Genomic DNA, 18,594 nt, shown 5'->3' with positions numbered 1-18,594 from the left:
CAGTCTGGTCCGGTCTGGTCTAGTTCGGTCCAAGGTTCTGCTCTAAACACAAACACCCACACTGTGTTCAGAAACGACAGAAAATCAGACGTCAACAAGAAAAATGGTGTTTGGTCCCACAGGCTTTTATTGTGAAAAGGTGCAGCAGCTTCCTGTCTGACTTTTTTCAGATTTAGTCCAGATTTAGTCCAGATTTAGTCCAGATTTAGTCCAGATTTAGTCCAGATTTAGTCCAGTTTAGTCCAGTTTAGTCCAGGTTTAGTCCAGGTTTAGTCCAGGTTTAGACTTGACTGTGTCCTCTGTATATTGCTGTTTAGTTTAGACTTGGTTCAAACTCAATTATGTCATAAAATAAAAAACTAAATGAAAAAAAAAAAACTAAGACAAAACAGCAACAAGGGCTAAACCAGGTCTAAACCAGGACTAAACCAGGTCTAAACCAGGACTAAACCAGGTCTAAACCAGGACTAAACCAGGACTAAAACACAGATACAGTATTTCAGGCTGAACAGGGAAATGAAAAAGCAAATTTGAGATAAAAAAAAAAAAAAGTGTTTTCCAAAGACGGTCCTTAAAACAATGAACAGAGTTTTTAACCATAATGGAAAAAAAAAACAAAAAACCTAAAGACGGAGACATGATCAGAGACGGAGAGTGGACAGAGTTTGGACAGAAAATGGACAGAGTTTGGACAGTTGTTGGACACAGAAGCTCATTACACAAGAAGTTTGACATAAATCGTTAAATAAAACCGTGTAAAGTCGTTTCACTGTGATGATGAAAAGTTTAAGTTGTGTCATGTGAAAATAAATCTTCAAACAGTCGCTTCAAGTTGGAGGAATCGTGTGAACCTGGAATGTTCCACCATGAGGCTTTAAATGTTCAGAGCTCAGTGTTTTATCTCCAGCAGACGAGTTCAAACTCAAATAAACGAGTTGAGTTTTTTGAATAAAAGAGTTTGTGTGTGAATATTAAAGAGTTTATGTTGTAGAAAAACTGCTCCATTACACATTTAAAACCAGCTGCTTTAACGCGTCACAAACATCACAGGATTTAAAGTCTCACTACGGAACCTTCTCCTCTCCGTGGAGATGTTTCTGTTTGACCTGGAATCTTCTTTACCTGGTGAAAAGTCCTCAAAATGGCGCCTGTAAACAGAATCTGAAACTCACTGCGTCCGTGGAGATGTTTCAGTTTTGTCTCGATTATTCCACATGAACAGAAAAAAACTGGAGTTAAAATGTCAGGGTGAAATATTTCAGAGTTGTTTTTAACACAAAAAGTGATATTTTAATTATTTGAAAGTTAAACGTGTTGGAGTAATTTTCCAGAGTTGATTTGGTTGAACTTAATTCAACTTCAATTTGACTTCAAACTCCCTCCAGAGTAGAACCAGACTGAACCAGTTTTGTTCATAATTTCATCTTAAATTAACTCAAAGAAAGTGTAAAAATAAAACCCCTCTGTGTGTTGAGTTAAATCAGAATAACTCTACACAGTGTTTTCTGTTCACTCTCAGAAGGTGAATTTAACTCTGGATTTGGAGTTAAACAGGAACTTTGGTCCAGTTTTACTTCATGAACTTTTACACAAAAGTTAAATTAACTCGAGAACAGAGTGACTCAGATAAACTCTGAGGAAATGTGAGAGTCAATTTTAACACTTCATTTTTATCTGTGTGGAAATAACACTGAGGATCACAATGGAGACAGGGTAACAGTCAGATCTGTGGAGAGGCGAGCGCACACATGGTGAGAATAGAAGGTTTTAAGGTGTTTTTTTGAGCTGTAAATGAAGAAAAGGAAGTGAGAAATATTTTATCAAACTGTGTCATTTGTTCATTTGTTTTTTAAAATAAAACCAAAAATAAGAAAACGAAAAAACAACAGTTTTCTTCATTATTTGTCTCCAAATCCAAAATGAAAAAAACTAATGATTAATTTTTTCAGTTTTTGATTTTGTTTTTAAAGGAAAAATGGAAAAAAAATTGATAACGGACTGAACAAGGACTAAAACAGAACTAAACCAGGTCTAAACAAGGTCTTGGACCAAACCAGAAGTAGACCAGGACTGAGACCGGGAACAGGACCAGGAACAGGACCAGGAACACGACCGGGCCTGAGACATGGACCAGACCAGGACCAGACTGGGACTGAGACTGAAAACAGGACCAGGACTAAGACCAGGGCCTGAGACCAGGACTCAAACCAAGACCAGACCAGGACTGAGACCAGGAACAGGACCAGGACCAGATGATGACTGAGACCGGGACCAGACCGGGACCAGACCGGGACCAGAGACCAGGCCTGAGATAGGGACCAGACCGGGCCTGAGACTGGAAACAGGACCGGGACTAAGACCAGAGACTGAGACCAGGATTCAGACCAAGACCAGACCAGGAATGAAGACGTGGACCAGACTGGGACCAGACCGGGACTGAAAACGGTTCAGTCCTGGTTCAGTCCTGGTTCAGTCCTGGTTCAGTCCTGGTTCAGTCCTGGTTCAGTCCTGGTTCAGTCCTGGTTTAGTCCTGGTTCAGTCCATTATCCGATTTTTTTCCATTTTTCATTCAAACACAAAATCGAAAACTGAAAAATCGAATCATTATCTGTTTTTTTCATTTTGGTTTTGGAGACAAATAATGAAGAAAATGTTTCCATTTTCTTTCTTTTAAAAAATTTCGAAAAACAAATGAACGAACGACACAGGGATTTTAAAGCCCTACCGTGGAACATTACGGGCAAAGAAACAAGAAGTGAACAATAAAATGCACCTTTAAAAATCTGAAAATTCCGAACACATTTTTTACTTTTACAGCAGATTTTGGGTTAAACAAATAAAATAAAATAAAATAAAAGCGTTTCAGCCATTACATTCAAGTACCTGCTTCTGTTTCTCGTTCAGTTTTAAGCAGAACAAATGCATTTCACTTTTATTATTATTATTATTATTATTATTATTAAAAAGTCCGGAATGTTTAGTGATGGAAAAACACGATCGTTCCGAAGCGCGAGAAACGTTCAAACAGTGATCCAGACGAGCTTAAAAACATCAGTCCGTGTTAAAAACTAAAAATATATAATAATAATAAGCTTTTTTTTTTTATATACATTTAAAACATCGTTAAGACAAAAGGAGCTTCGTTCGTTCGCTCGTTCGTTCGCGTCCCCTGAGTTTAGACAAATATCCGTCCCTTTAAAATCCCCCCAAAAAAATAATCCGTCCGGCGAAATTCCCGAAAATACTGCGTCCGATCCTTCACGTGTTCAAAAATAAAACTCTTAAAAACAAAAAAAATACACAAAAGATTCTCTGTGACAAAGTACAAAATCTTTTCTTGGAGTTTTTTCTTCGTTTATGTAAATATAAATCTCTCTGCGGTGAACCGTCTGTTCGCTCGGTGAGTCCGTGCGGGCCAAAGGGGCGGGGCCAAGCAGCAGCAAAGGATTGTGGGAGATGGAGTTCAGGTTTTCACGTCTTTAGTACTGGATGAACTCAGACTGAAGAGACTGAAACAGAGAGAGAGGACGGGGTTAGATTTTCAGAATAAAACTCGTGGAAATTTATTTAGTTGATACGGAAGTTCAAGAGCGCGGAGTTTGAGTTGGAGTTTGAGTGGGGAAAACGGCGATTATTCCGACAAAAAAAGGACATTCCGACAAGTTTTATATCGACAATCTGGTAACGCACTCAAGAGTTTGGAGCGGCACGTTTTTTGGCTTGTGTGAACCAGGACTAAACCGGGACTAAACCGGGACTAAACCGGGACTAAACCGGGACTAAACCGGGACTAAACCGGGACTGAACCGGGACTAAACCGGGACTAAACCGGGACTAAAACCGGGACTAAACCGGGACTGAAAACCGGGACTAAACGGGACTAAACCGGGACTAAACCGGGACTAAACGACTAAACGGGACTAAACCGGGACTAAACCGGACTATAAACGGGACTAAACGGGACTAAACCGGGACTAAACCGGGACTAAACCGGGACTAAACCGGGACTAAACCGGGACTAAACCGGGACTAAACCGGGACTAAACCGGGACTAAACCGGGACTAAACCGGGACTGAACCGGGACTAAACCGGGACTAAACCGGGACTAAACCGGGACTAAACCGGAACTAAACTGGGACTAAACCGGGACTAAAACGGGAATGAACCAGGACTAAACCAGGACTAAACCGGGACTAAACCGGAACTGAACCGGGACTAAACCAGAACCACTCACACTGTGCCAAGCAATTTAACAATTCCTTTGTTGAGTCAGAAAGGAGGAATGTTGGAAAAAGAAAATCTAAAAAAAGAAAACAAAAGTAAGTGCAGAGACGCTTGATTAAAAAAATGGAAACTCCGCCTTTCCGCCAATTATTAAACCTCGATTTCGGAGTGACGGTTTTTGTGGGAATGACGGCGTGTAGCCCACAGAGAACTCCCACACAAACACGGAACAAGAACATATGAAGAACATGCAACAAAACACAAAACAAAACACACAGAGTCAAAATCCACAAACCGAGCTGCAAAAACCAAACAAAACGAAACACAGAAACATGTCACATTTGTTTGGCAGCGTCTGTTCTGTTAGAAAATCATGTCTTTTCAATCAAGTCCTGGTTCAGTCCTGGTTCAGTCCCGTTTTAGTTCCATTTTAGTCCCGGTTCAGTCCCGTTTTATTCCTGGTTTAGTCCCGTTTTAGTCCTGGTTTAGTCCCGGTACAGTCCCATTTTAGTCCTGGTTTAGTCCCGGTTTATTCCCGGTTTAGTCCTGGTTCATTCCCGTTTTAGTCCCGGTACAGTCCCATTTTAGTCCTGGTTTAGTCCCGGTTCAGTCCCGTTTTATTCCTGGTTTAGTCCCGGTTTAGTCCTGGTTTAGACCCGGTTTAGTCCCGGTTCAGTCCAGGTACAGTCCCGGTTTAGTCCCGGTTCATTCCCGTTTTAGTCCCGGTACAGTCCCATTTTAGTCCTGGTTTAGTCCTGGTTTAGTCCTGGTTTAGTCCCGGTTTAGTCCCGGTTCAGTCCCGTTTTATTCCTGGTTTAGTCCCGGTTTAGTCCCGTTTTATTCCCGGTTTAGTCCCGGTTTAGTCCCGGTTTAGTCCCGGTTTAGTCGTGTCTTGTGTAAAAGGACAGACTGAACATCAGCGTTTCCATTTCCATGTTCAGATCCAGAACAGAGAGTCCGAGCAGCAGGTCGTCGGGTCCGTGACACGAGGATCAGACCCGGAGGGAGACGTGTCCTCTGCGTTTGACCCGACCTGCACGTTCAGCACAGAAACACCAAAGAACTGAACCTGGAACCTCCTCGCTGTGAGGTCAGAGTGTGAAACCCGCTGACTTCTGTTCATATGATCAGGAAGAGGAGGGAGTTAAACCCACGGTCGGGAACAGAACCCTCACTGTTTCTTTTGTAAAACATCAACGACAAACGTCCGATCATGTGGACGAAGAAAGTTTCAGAAACGTTCATGTTCACAGGAGAGAAATCTGTTCATATTTGTATTTGTTTGTACTTGAGCATAAAATCAATATTTGTAAACTTTTAAATGAGTCGAGTCGAACATAAATAAATGTGTTTATTTTATCAGAACATGAACTGAAAAGTTACAACGTCAAGAATCATAATTCACTTCAGTCCTGGTTTAGTCCTGGTTTAGATCTGGTTTAAGTCCTAGTTCAGTCCTAGTTCAGTCCTGGTTTAGTCCTGGTTCAGTCCTGGTTCAGTCCTGGTTCAGTCCTGGTTCAGTCCTGGTTCAGTCCTGGTTTAGTCCTCATGGATAACTCAATTTTTAGTCAATTTTTAGTCCAGGTTTAGTCCAGGTTTAGTCCAGGTTTAGTCCAGGTTTAGTCCAGGTTTAGTCCAGGTTTTAGTCCAGTTTTAGTCCAAGTTTTAGTCCAGGTTTTAGTCCAGGTTTTAGTCCAGGTTTCGTCCAGGTTTTAGTCCAGGTTTTAGTCCAGGTTTCGTCCAGGTTTCATCCAGGTTTTAGTCCAGGTTTTAGTCCAGGTTTTAGTCCAGGTTTCGTCCAGGTTTTAGTCCAGGTTTTAGTCCAGGTTTCGTCCAGGTTTCGTCCAGGTTTCGTCCAGGTTTAGTCCAGTTTTAGTCCAGTTTTAGTCCAGGTTTTAGTCCAGGTTTTAGTCCAGGTTTTTAGTCCAGGTTTCGTCCAGGTTTTAGTCCAGGTTTCGTCCAGGTTTCGTCCAGGTTTCGTCCAGGTTTCGTCCAGGTTTCGTCCAGGTTTCGTCCAGGTTTTAGTCCAGGTTTCGTCCAGGTTTCAGTCCAGGGTTCGTCCAGGGTTCGTCCAGGTTTCGTCCAGGTTTCAGTCCAGTTTTAGTCCAGTTTTAGTCCAGTTTTAGTCCAGTTTCATCCAGGTTTTAGTCCAGGTTTTAGTCCAGGTTTTCGTCCAGGTTTCAGTCCAGTTTTAGTCCAGTTTTAGTCCAGTTTTAGTCCGGTTTCGTCCAGTTTTCGTCCAGGTTTTCGTCCAGGTTTTCGTCCAGGTTTTCGTCCAGGTTTTAGTCCAGGTTTCGTCCAGTTTTAGTCCAGTTTTAGTCCAGGTTTCGTCCAGTTTTAGTCCAGTTTTAGTCCAGTTTTAGTCCAGTTTTAGTCCAGTTTTAGTCCAGGTTTCGTCCAGGTTTCGTCCAGTTTTCGTCCAGTTTTAGTCCAGTTTTAGTCCAGTTTTAGTCCAGGTTTCGTCCAGTTTTAGTCCAGGTTTCGTCCAGGTTTCGTCCAGGTTTCGTCCAGGTTTAGTCCAGTTTTAGTCCAGTTTTAGTCCAGGTTTCGTCCAGTTTTAGTCCAGTTTTAGTCCAGTTTTAGTCCAGGTTTCGTCCAGGTTTCGTCCGTCATCTCGCTCGATGTTTCTTCTGTAAAGTGATGTTGTATTTCTGAGTCGAGTTCTCTGAATTCGTGTTCGTTCTGTAGAAAGTTTAATCGTACATTTTCATTTGGTGATTTTAATTCTTGACGTTGTAACTTTTCACTTCATATTCTGATGTATAAAATTCACACAACACATTTTATGTTTGACTCGACTCATTCCAGAGTTTAACAGTATTTATTTTATGCTCAACTACAGACAAATATGCACAGATTTCTATTCTACGCACATGAATATTTCTGAAAACGTCTTACTCGGTACAATCAGGTCTGAATCCTGATTAGTCTGTAAAAGGTTCCTGTACAAAAGACCTGCTTTGTTTGACTCTGATCGGCTCGTTTACGCTCATTTGGAATCACAAAATAAACATATTTTATCATGTTTGGACTAAAACTGCACTGATTTTATTTTAGAGGTGTTTTTAAATGACATTTTTTGTTCAGCAGCCTCACTTTTTCAAGCCTGATTCGTGAGTCGGTTTCATTTCGTGTGACCTCGCAGCGTGAGGCGGGGACTTTTTTTATTTAACCAATCGCTGCTGTTTGGTCGTGACGTTTGTAATGCGCCAAATCCTGTAGGAAAAAGAACAATAACGTCTTTCCCCGAGATAAAATTCACCAAACATTCTCTTTGTTCCGGCTTTAAATCCTCGGGGATCTGGGGAATCGTCGCCAACTCAGAATCTCTGTCTTCGTCTACATCCATCTCGACTCATGACTAGTTGCTGGAGAGAAATTAAATTAAGCGGAGGCACTAAATGGCGCAATTCATATTCTGCAGAACTGAGTTAAACATTTTGTGGCCCCGTGGAGAAACCAGTCGCCCTGCTGTTCTCAGATGTTTTATTCCTCGTCTCAGCAGCAGCTTCAGGTCAGAGCAGAACCAAGAGAAACCCGACGCACCGGGAGGGTCACGATCTCACCCACACCACAAAAAGAAAGAGTTAAACTTGAGGATAAAACTGTCACCGTGTTGGTTTGAAGTGTTTAAAGGAGACGAATGAACCCCACTGCCAGAAAAACACGCAGGATTTCAAAACATTTATGAGGTTCAAGTCTGATCGTTAAAGCTGCCATCTGTGATTATTGTGAGTGACCCGTCCCCCTGTTGTATTCTCACACTTCACCACTAGAGGCGCTCCACTCTGCTGCTGTCGCACCGTGTGCAGGTTTGGCCGGACAGGAGAAGAGTAGAAAGCACTGGTGAGGTGAGAATTGTTTAAAAAAAATAAATAAATAATAATAATAAAGTACAGATGGTAGCTTTAATCGTGTGTGGTGAGTCTGTTTTTATGTTTAAGTCCCAAAACCATCAGAGCTGCTTTTATTTCAACACACCAGAGACTAACGTAGAAATAAAACAGAAAAATAACACATAAAGGTCAATTTTCTAAAGCGATTTTAACAGCAAGAATTTGATTTAAGAAAAATATTTGGGAGTAAAAATTAACACTAGAAAAGAAAACTGTACTTTTATAGTTTATACCAGGAGTGTCAAACTCAAACTGAAGTTGGGCCAAAATTAAAAACTGGGACTAAATCACAGGCCAAACTAAATATCTCTTCTTTCCAGAACTGTAATTTTAAACGTTTTCTAATTAAAATAAATGTTTAATAATAGTTTTGCTTAAACATTGAATCCAGAACAAACAGAATATAAAATAATAACATTTTAAATAAATCATGTCTCTATAGTCGATCTGTAGCCGGTGAGCAGCTCTAATACATGTTTGAAATTATCTCACGGGCCAAATATAATTATATCACGGCCCAAATTTGGCCCCCGGGCCTGAGTTTGACATGTCCGGTTTATACGTTTAACAAAACTTTGACGATTTCTTTCAGTTTTTAGATGAATTTAGAAGCAACTTTTTGAAGCAAGTTTTTGAGCCTGGGAAAAAAAAAGTAAAATCCCAATATGATGATTTGTTTTACTTTTTAAATTTCCCAGCTATTTACAGAAACCAAATATAATGCGTCTTTATGTAATTTCAGAGTTCACACTATGATGTCACCTGGTGTGTTGGTGATGTCACAAAATGAAGCACCGATCAAAACACAAAGATGTGAAAGGACAGAACAGAAACAGAACAGAAACAGAACAGTCCAATCGACAGTTTTCACAACGGCTGGAAGTGTCCTGCTGTTGGTTTGCGGAACTTCCGGTTAATGTTTTTCTGTGTCAAAATGTGTGTGTAAATGTGTGTGTAAATGTGTGTGTAAATGTGTGTGTAAATGTGTGTGTAAAATGTGTGTAAATGTGTGTGTAATGTGTGTGTGTGTAAAAATGTGTGTGTAAATGTGTGTGTGTAAATGTGTGTGTGTGTGTGTAAATGTGTGTGTGTAAATGTGTGTGTAAATGTGTGTGTGTGTAAATGTGTGTGTGTGTGTAAATGTGTGTGTGTAAATGTGTGTGTAAATGTGTGTGTAAATGTGTGTGTGTGTGTGTAAATGTGTGTGTGTAATGTGTGTGAAATGTGTGTGTGTAATGTGTGTGTGTAAAGTGTGTGTGTGTAAATGTGTAAATGTGTGTGTAAATGTGTGTGTAAATGTGTGTGTGTGTAAATGTGTGTGTAAATGTGTGTGTGTGTAAATGTGTGTGTGTGTGTAAATGTGTGTGTAAATGTGTGTGTGTGTAGTGTGTAAATGTGTGTGTGTAAATGTGTGTGTGTAAATGTGTGTGTAAATGTGTGTGTGTAAATGTGTGTGTGTGTGTGTAAATGTGTGTGTGTGTGTAAATGTGTGTAAATGTGTGTGTGTAAATGTGTGTGTGTGTGTGTGTAAATGTGTGTGTGTGTGTAAATGTGTGTGTAAAATGTGTGTGTGTAAATGTGTGTGTGTAAATGTGTAAATGTGTGTGTAAATGTGTGTGTAAATGTGTGTGTGTAAATGTGTGTGTAAATGTGTGTGTGTAAATGTGTGTGTAAATGTGTGTGTGTGTAAATGTGTAAATGTGTGTGTAAATGTGTGTGTGTAAATGTGTGTGTAAAATGTGTAAATGTGTGTGTAAATGTGTGTGTGTAAATGTGTGTGTGTAAATGTGTGTGTGTAAATGTGTGTGTAAATGTGTGTGTAAATGTGTGTGTAAATGTGTGTGTAAATGTGTGTGTGTGTGTGTAAAATGTGTGTAAATGTGTGTGTAAATGTGTGTGTGTAAATGTGTGTGTGTGTGTGTGTAAATGTGTGTGTAAATGTGTGTGTAAATGTGTGTGTGTGTGTAAATGTGTGTGTGTGTAAATGTGTGTGTGTAAATGTGTGTGTAAATGTGTGTGTAAATGTGTGTGTGTAAATGTGTGTGTAAAAATGTGTGTGTAAAATGTGTGTGTAAATGTGTGTAAATGTGTGTGTGTAAATGTGTAAAATGTGTGTGTGTGTAAATGTGTGTGTAAATGTGTGTGTGTGTAAAATGTGTGTGTGTGTGTGTAAATGTGTAAATGTGTGTGTAAATGTGTGTGTGTGTGTGTAAAATGTGTGTGTAAAGTGTGTGTAAATGTGTGTGTAAATGTGTAAATGTGTGTGTAAATGTGTGTGTAAATGTGTGTGTGTAAATGTGTAAATGTGTGTGTAAATGTGTGTGTGTGTGTAAATGTGTGTGTGTGTGTGTAAATGTGTGTGTAAATGTGTAAATGTGTGTAAATGTGTGTGTAAATGTGTGTGTAAATGTGTGTGTGTAAATGTGTGTGTGTGTGTAAATGTGTGTGTGTGTAAATGTGTGTGTAAATGTGTGTAAATGTGTGTGTAAATGTGTGTGTAAAGTGTGTGTGTGTGTGTAAATGTGTGTGTAAATGTGTGTGTAAATGTGTGTGTGTAAATGTGTAAATGTGTGTGTAAATGTGTGTGTAAATGTGTGTGTAAATGTGTGTGTGTAAATGTGTGTGTAAATGTGTGTGTAAATGTGTGTGTGTGTAAATGTGTGTGTGTGTAAATGTGTGTGTGTAAATGTGTGTGTAAATGTGTGTGTGTAAATGTGTGTGTGTGTGTAAATGTGTGTGTGTGTGTGTGTGTGTAAATGTGTAAATGTGTGTGTAAATGTGTGTGTGTAAATGTGTGTGTAAAGTGTGTGTAAATGTGTGTGTAAATGTGTGTGTGTGTAAATGTGTGTGTGTAAATGTGTGTGTGTAAATGTGTGTGTGTAAATGTGTGTGTGTGTGTGTAAAAATGTGTGTGTAAATGTGTGTGTGTAAATGTGTGTGTGTGTAAATGTGTGTGTAAATGTGTGTGTAAATGTGTGTGTGTAAATGTGTGTGTGTGTGTGTAAATGTGTGTGTAAATGTGTAAATGTGTGTGTAAATGTGTGTGTGTAAATGTGTGTGTGTGTAAATGTGTGTGTAAATGTGTGTGTGTGTAAATGTGTGTGTGTGTGTAAATGTGTGTGTGTAAATGTGTGTGTGTAAATGTGTGTGTAAATGTGTGTGTGTGTGTAAATGTGTGTGTAAATGTGTGTGTAAATGTGTGTGTAAATGTGTGTAAATGTGTGTGTGTAAATGTGTGTGTAAATGTGTGTGTAAATGTGTGTAAATGTGTGTGTAAATGTGTGTGTAAATGTGTGTAAATGTGTGTGTGTAAATGTGTGTGTGTAAATGTGTAATGTGTGTGTAAATGTGTGTGTGTAAATGTGTGTGTAAATGTGTGTGTAAATGTGTGTGTGTGTAAATGTGTGTGTGTAAATGTGTGTGTGTAAATGTGTGTGTGTAAATGTGTGTGTGTAAATGTGTGTGTGTAAATGTGTGTGTAAATGTGTGTGTAAATGTGTGTAAATGTGTGTGTGTAAATGTGTGTGTGTAAATGTGTGTGTGTGTGTGTAAATGTGTGTGTAAATGTGTGTGTGTAAATGTGTGTGTGTAAATGTGTGTGTGTAAATGTGTAAATGTGTGTGTAAATGTGTGTGTGTAAATGTGTGTGTAAATGTGTGTGTAAATGTGTGTGTGTGTAAATGTGTGTGTAAATGTGTGTAAATGTGTAAATGTGTGTGTAAAGTGTGTGTAAATGTGTGTGTGTGTAAATGTGTGTAAATGTGTGTGTAAATGTGTGTGTAAATGTGTGTGTAAATGTGTAAATGTGTGTGTAAATGTGTGTGTGTGTGTAAATGTGTGTGTGTGTGTGTGTAAATGTGTGTGTGTAAATGTGTGTGTGTGTAAATGTGTGTGTGTAAATGTGTGTGTAAATGTGTAAATGTGTGTGTAAATGTGTGTGTGTAAATGTGTGTGTGTAAATGTGTGTGTAAATGTGTGTGTAAATGTGTGTGTGTAAATGTGTGTAAATGTGTGTGTAAATGTGTGTGTAAATGTGTGTGTAAATGTGTGTGTGTGTGTAAATGTGTGTGTGTAAATGTGTGTGTAAATGTGTGTGTAAATGTGTGTGTGTAAATGTGTGTGTGTAAATGTGTGTGTGTAAATGTGTGTGTAAATGTGTGTGTAAATGTGTGTGTGTAAATGTGTGTGTGTAAATGTGTGTGTGTAAATGTGTGTGTGTAAATGTGTGTGTAAATGTGTGTGTGTAAATGTGTGTGTCATATTCTCCAGCAGCTTCATAAATTTTGATGATTAAAATGTTTGTGTTTCATATGAACTTTGCACAAGAAGTGGTTTAACAAAGACTTTTTTTAGTATCACAGACATGATTTAGACTTTATTTTTATTGAACCGTATCAAACTGATTTGAAATATATCGTATCAAATCGAAAGCTCACCGTATCCGTACGTTTCATATCGGCAACTATTTAATGATACCAGCCCTAGTCAGTAGATGCATCAAGAATTTGGGACTTTCATTCATTGCACAATTCACTGGGAAGGATTTTCCGATAAAGTGATTACGACGTCCGAATCCCAAAACTAAAATATGACAAGATCAGAACCAGAAACAAAAGTGATATGGTTCAAAAGACTTGAAAAGATCGACTTTGACAACAGACACGTCCCACTGGGAAAACAAACACGGAGGTTTGATGAAAAACAAAACTAAAACTGAACTGAACCAGGACTAAACCAGAACTAAACCAGAACTAAACCAAGGTCTATAGTGGGACTAAAACAGGACTAAACCAGGAGTAGACCGGGTATTAAACCAGGACTAAACCAGAACTACACCAATGATTAAACTTGGACTAAACCAGGACTAGACCAGGAGTAAACGTGGTGTAAAGCAGGATTAAACCAAGACCAAACAAGACTACAAAGGACTAAGCCAGGACTATACTAAACTAGGACTAGATCTGGCATACACCAGGAGTAAACGTGGTCTAAACCAGGACCAAATCAGGACTAAAATAGGACTAAACCAGAACTAAACCAGGACTAAATCAGGACTAAAATAGGACTAAACCAGAACCAAACCAGGACTAAACGTGGTCTAAAACACGACAAAACCAGAACTAAACTAAGACTAACACATCTGATTCACTTTTGCATTTATGGAGTTCACAAACAAATTTCTCGAGTCGTTTTCCGCTGTTTGGATCCAACAACCACAACAATTAACGACGTCCGAATCCCAAAACTAAAATATGACAATATCAGAACCAGAAACAAAAGTGAAATGGTTCAAAAGACTAGAAAAGATCGACTTTGACAATAGACACGTCCCACTGGGAAAACAAACATGGAGGTTTGAGGCTCACTTGTTCAGAAAATCCTTCCCAGTGTGAATTACGTCTGAAAGTCTGATGCATCAATTACGTCGTCGTTGTTTCCTTTAAGTTTTGTTCTTTCTTCTCTTGATCTTTGTGGATAAATTGTTCATGAAGAATGTTTCTCCTTTGTGGAGTTTGTTGGTTGAAGATTTGGTGATGAGGCAGATTTATGAAGCTGCTGGAGAATACGACACACACTTACACACACATTTACACACACATTTACACACACACACTTACACACACACACACATTTACACACACACACTTACACACACACACACATTTACACACACACACATTTACACACACACACACACACTTACACACACACACATTTACACACACATTTTTACACACACACACACACATTTACACACACACACACTTACACACACATTTACACACACACATTTACACACACACACTTACATACACACACACTTACACACACACATTTACACACACATTTACACACACATTTACACACACACACACTTACATTTACACACACACACTTACACACACATTTACACACACACATTTACACACACACACACACTTACACACACACACTTACACACACACACACACATTTACACACACTTACACACACATTTACACACACACACACACACACATTTACACACACATTTACACACACACACACACATTTTTACACACACATTTACACACTTACACACACACACTTACATACACACTTAGACACACACTTAGACACACAAAAACATTAACCAGACGTGACGTTTACTCGACATCGCGGCATTTCCGATGGTTGTGAAAACGGTCCAATCAGAGCACAGAGAGGTGAGAGGACAGATTCAAACGGTCCAATCAGAGCACAGAGGCGTGAGAGGACAGATTCAAACGGTCCAATCAGAGCACAGAGAGGTGAGAGGACAGATTCAAACGGTCCAATCAGAGCACAGAGGCATGAGAGGACAGATTCAAACGGTCCAATCAGAGCACAGAGGCGTGAGAGGACAGATTCAAACGGTCCAATCAGAGCTGCTGCTGCTGGCGTGAGGACTTACGGGGATGGATCGGCTCAGGTAGCGCCCGCTCTTGAGCCCGCTGTACCCGCCAGGCGCTCGGTAAGGCCCCGCCCACTCCCGGCTCTTCCCCGCTGCCGCCGCCGCCGTCGTCGTGGCAACAGCGGCTGACGAGGCGGGACCCATGTACAGAGCCCCGCCCCCTCCGCTTCCCGGCCCGCCAACGCCGCTGCTGTTGTTGTTGTTGACCTCGGGACGGTTTCCATAGAGACGGGGCGCGGGGGCGGAGCTAAGGGAGGAGGAGGCGGAGGCGGGGAGCGATGCGTACAGGTCGCTCAGGGAACTGGCCAATCGCGAGCTGAGGGCGGAGCTACAGAGGCGGGGAGGGGCGGAGTCACAACAGACACAGACGAACAATTTAAGAACAAAAAAAAACCAACAAAAAAACAAACTGAAGACAGAAAATTAACTAAAAAAAGACATTTAAGTTACTATAACAGACGCTTTTTATCGTTTTCTGACTAATTTGTCTCACAGTAGTGTCCCAGGGTCGTCAAAAATCAGATTCTAAAACTAATATCGAAACTAGAACCTAAGTTTTCGCAGGTTTTGATACTAAAAAAAATCCCGTTTTCAGGACAGAGCAGAACCTTTCCTGAATGTGATTAGAACGATCTGGAACTGGATCAGAACAAGAATAAGACACAGAGACTAGAATACACACATGGACCTGGATTAAAACTGGTTTAGACCTAGTTTAGTCCTTGTTTAGTCCTGGTGTAGACCTAGTTTAGTCCTGGGATAGACCTAGTTTAGTCCTTGTTTAGTTCTGGTTTAGACCTAGTTTAGACCTAGTTTAGTCTTGTTTAGTCCTGGTTCAGACCTAGTTTAGACCTAGTTTAGTCCTGGTTTAGACCTGGTTTAGTCCTAGTTTAGACCTAGTTTAGTCCTGGTTTAGACCTAGTTTAGTCCTGGTTTAGTCCTGTTTAGTCCTAGTTTAGACCTAGTTTAGTCCTGGTTTAGACCTAGTTTAGTCCTGGTTTAGTCCTGGTTTAGACCTGGTTTAGTCCTAGTTTAGACCTAGTTTAGTCCTGGTTTAGACCTAGTTTAGTCCTGGTTTAGACCTGGTTTAGTCCTAGTTTAGACCTGGTTTAGTCCTGGTTTAGACCTAGTTTAGTCCTGGTTTAGACCTGGTTTAGACCTGGTTTAGAGCTAGTTTAGTACTTGTTTAGTCCTGGTGTAGACCTAGTTTAGTCCTGGTGTAGACCTAGTTTAGTCCTAGTTTAGTCCTGGTTTAGACCTAGTTTAGTCCTAGTTTAGACCTAGTTTTAGTCCTAGTTTAGACCTAGTTTAGACCTGGTTTAGTCCTAGTTTAGACCTGGTTTAGACCTAGTTTAGTCCTGGTTTAGACCTAGTTTAGTCCTAGTTTAGACCTAGTTTAGTCCTGGTTTAGACCTAGTTTAGTCCTGGTTTAGACCTAGTTTAGTCCTGGTTTAGACCTAGTTTAGTCCTGGTTTAGTCCTAGTTTAGAGCTAGTTTAGTCCTGGTTTAGAGCTAGTTTAGTCCTGGTTTAGAGCTAGTTTAGACCTAGTTTAGTCCTGGTTTAGACCTAGTTTAGTCCTGGTTTAGTCCTAGTTTAGAGCTAGTTTAGTCCTGGTTTAGAGCTACTTTAGTCCTGGTTTAGAGCTAGTTTAGTCCTGGTTTAGTCCTAGTTTAATCCTGGTTTAGAGCTAGTTTAGTCCTGGTTTAGACCTAGTTTAGTCCTGGTTTAGACCTGGGCCACTCAGGGATCACACAGATATCAGGACACGTGGGAATAGAAAACAAATTTCTACCGTTTAAAGTGGAGAATCACAGGAGATTGTCTAAAGAAAGAGGGTTTTTTTCTCATCGTGGGATCAGAATCAGTATCGAGTATCGAGTTTATTCCTTCTAACCAAATCTCCATGGAGACAAGCAGATGGTGGACCTACAGTGTGCAGCTTTATAGTTACTTAAAAATGGATTATAACTCTTTCCACATGAGCCTAAACTATATTTCTTATCACATGGGCCACACTGTGATAAATAAAACTAAAATTATTAAGAATAAAAGTTTACATTTGCGAGATTCAGGAACTCTCGACACTATAAACAAAAAACAGACATAAAACGAATGAAACTGAAGACAGAGAGAGGGAGAGAAAAGCTCCGTCAGGTCAAAGGTCAGAGGCGTAAACGGGAAGTACGGAGGAGGTAAACAGGAAGTGGTGATACCTGCGCAGGTGTGACGCGGCTCCGGACGAGCTCCTGCCGATGCGCTTGGCCGCCGCGGACGCAGACGACGACGGGAACTTTGTGGCTTTGAGCGGAGACGCCGGGCCCTGACCCATCCCCGAAGACAACCTGCGCACACGAGAGAAGATCACACAAGAGCAGACGCACGACACACAAGATCACACAAGAGCAGACGCACGACACACAAGATCACACAAGAGCAGACGCACGACACACAAGAGCAGACGCACGACACACAAGATCACACAAGAGCAGACGCACGACACACAAGATCACACACAAGAGCAGACGCACGACACACAAGATCACACAAGAGCAGACGCACGACACACAAGATCACACAAGAGCAGACGCACAAGACACACAAGATCACACAAGAGCAGACGCACGACACACAAGATCACACAAGAGCAGACGCACGACACACAAGATCACACAAGAGCAGACGCACGACACACAAGATCACACAAGAGCACGCACGACACACAAGATCAGAGCACACAAGAGACACACAAGCACGCACGACACACAAGATCACACAAGAGCAGACGCACGACACACAAGATCACACAAGAGCAGACGCACACACAAGATCACACAAGAGCAGACGCACGACACACAAGATCACACAAGAGCAGACGCAGACACAAGACACAAGAGCAGAACGCACAAGACAGACAAGATCACACAAGAGCAGACGCACGACACACAAGATCACACAAGAGCAGACGCACGACACACAAGATCACACAAGACAGACAGACAGCACACAAGAGCAGACGCACGACACACAAGAGCAGACGCACGACACACAAGATCACACAAGAGCAGACGCACGACACACAAGATCACACAAGAGCAGACGCACGACACAAGATCACACAAGAGCAGACGCACAACACACAAGAGCAGACGCACGACACACAAGATCACACAAGAGCAGACGCACGACACACAAGATCACACAAGAGCAGACGCACAGACACAGACAGACGCACAAGACACACAAGATCACACAAGAGCAGACGCACGACACACAAGAGCAGACGCACAAGACACAAGATCACACAAGAGCAGACGCACGACACACAAGATCACACAGAGCAGACGCACAAGACACATCACACAAGAGCAGACGCACAGACACAAGATCACACAAGAGCAGACGCACAAGACAAGATCACACAAGAGCAGACGCACAAGACACAAGATCACACAAGAGCAGACGCACGACACACAAGATCACACAAGAGCAGACGCACGACACACAAGATCACACAAGAGCAGACGCACAAGACACAAGATCACACAAGAGCAGACGCACGACACACAAGATCACACAAGAGCAGACGCACAAGACACAAGATCACACAAGAGCAGACGCACAAGACACAAGATCACACAAGAGCAGACACGCACGACACACAAGATCACACAAGAGCAGACGCACACACAAGACACAAGATCACACAAAAGCAGACGCACGACACACAAGATCACACAAGAGCAGACGCACAGACACACAAGACACAAGAGCAGCAGACACAAGATCACACAAGAGCACACAAGCAGCACAAGACACAAGATCACACACGACACACAAGATCACACAAGAGCAGACGCACAAGACACAAGATCACACAAAGAGCAGACGCACAAGACACAAGATCACACAAGAGCAGACGCACACACACAAGACACACAAGATCACACAAGAGCAGACGCACGACACACAAGATCACACAAGAGCAGACGCACAAGACACAAGATCACACAAGAGCAGACGCACAAGACACAAGATCACA

The 18,594-nt window shown here is 41.2% G+C and overlaps 1 protein-coding gene across 5 annotated transcripts in view; it reads right to left on the bottom strand.

Moving 5' to 3' along the window:
* Positions 1-251: 251 nt before the first annotated feature.
* Positions 252-18,594, bottom strand: part of cdc14ab (cell division cycle 14Ab) — a 72,558-nt gene continuing 54,215 nt past the window's right edge. For 4 of the 5 annotated variants that reach the window (XM_055164816.1, XM_020932016.2, XM_055164817.1 and 1 more), the window contains 3 exons: positions 16,769-16,897; positions 14,555-14,882; positions 252-3,509 (listed from right to left, as the gene is read on the bottom strand). In XM_055164816.1, coding sequence (XP_055020791.1) covers positions 3,480-3,509; positions 14,555-14,882; positions 16,769-16,897 — 487 coding nt within the window. In that variant the 3' untranslated portion in view covers positions 252-3,479. The remainder of the gene's footprint in view (positions 3,510-14,554; positions 14,883-16,768; positions 16,898-18,594) is intronic. The other variant, XM_055164819.1, reaches the window with a different exon arrangement.

This window comes from Boleophthalmus pectinirostris, unplaced genomic scaffold (assembly GCF_026225935.1).
Source record: "Boleophthalmus pectinirostris isolate CB_2022bp ecotype Guang Dong unplaced genomic scaffold, ASM2622593v1 HiC_scaffold_7, whole genome shotgun sequence".
NCBI lineage: Eukaryota > Metazoa > Chordata > Actinopteri > Gobiiformes > Gobiidae > Boleophthalmus > Boleophthalmus pectinirostris.
This window is presented reverse-complemented; position numbering and strand designations above follow the sequence as displayed.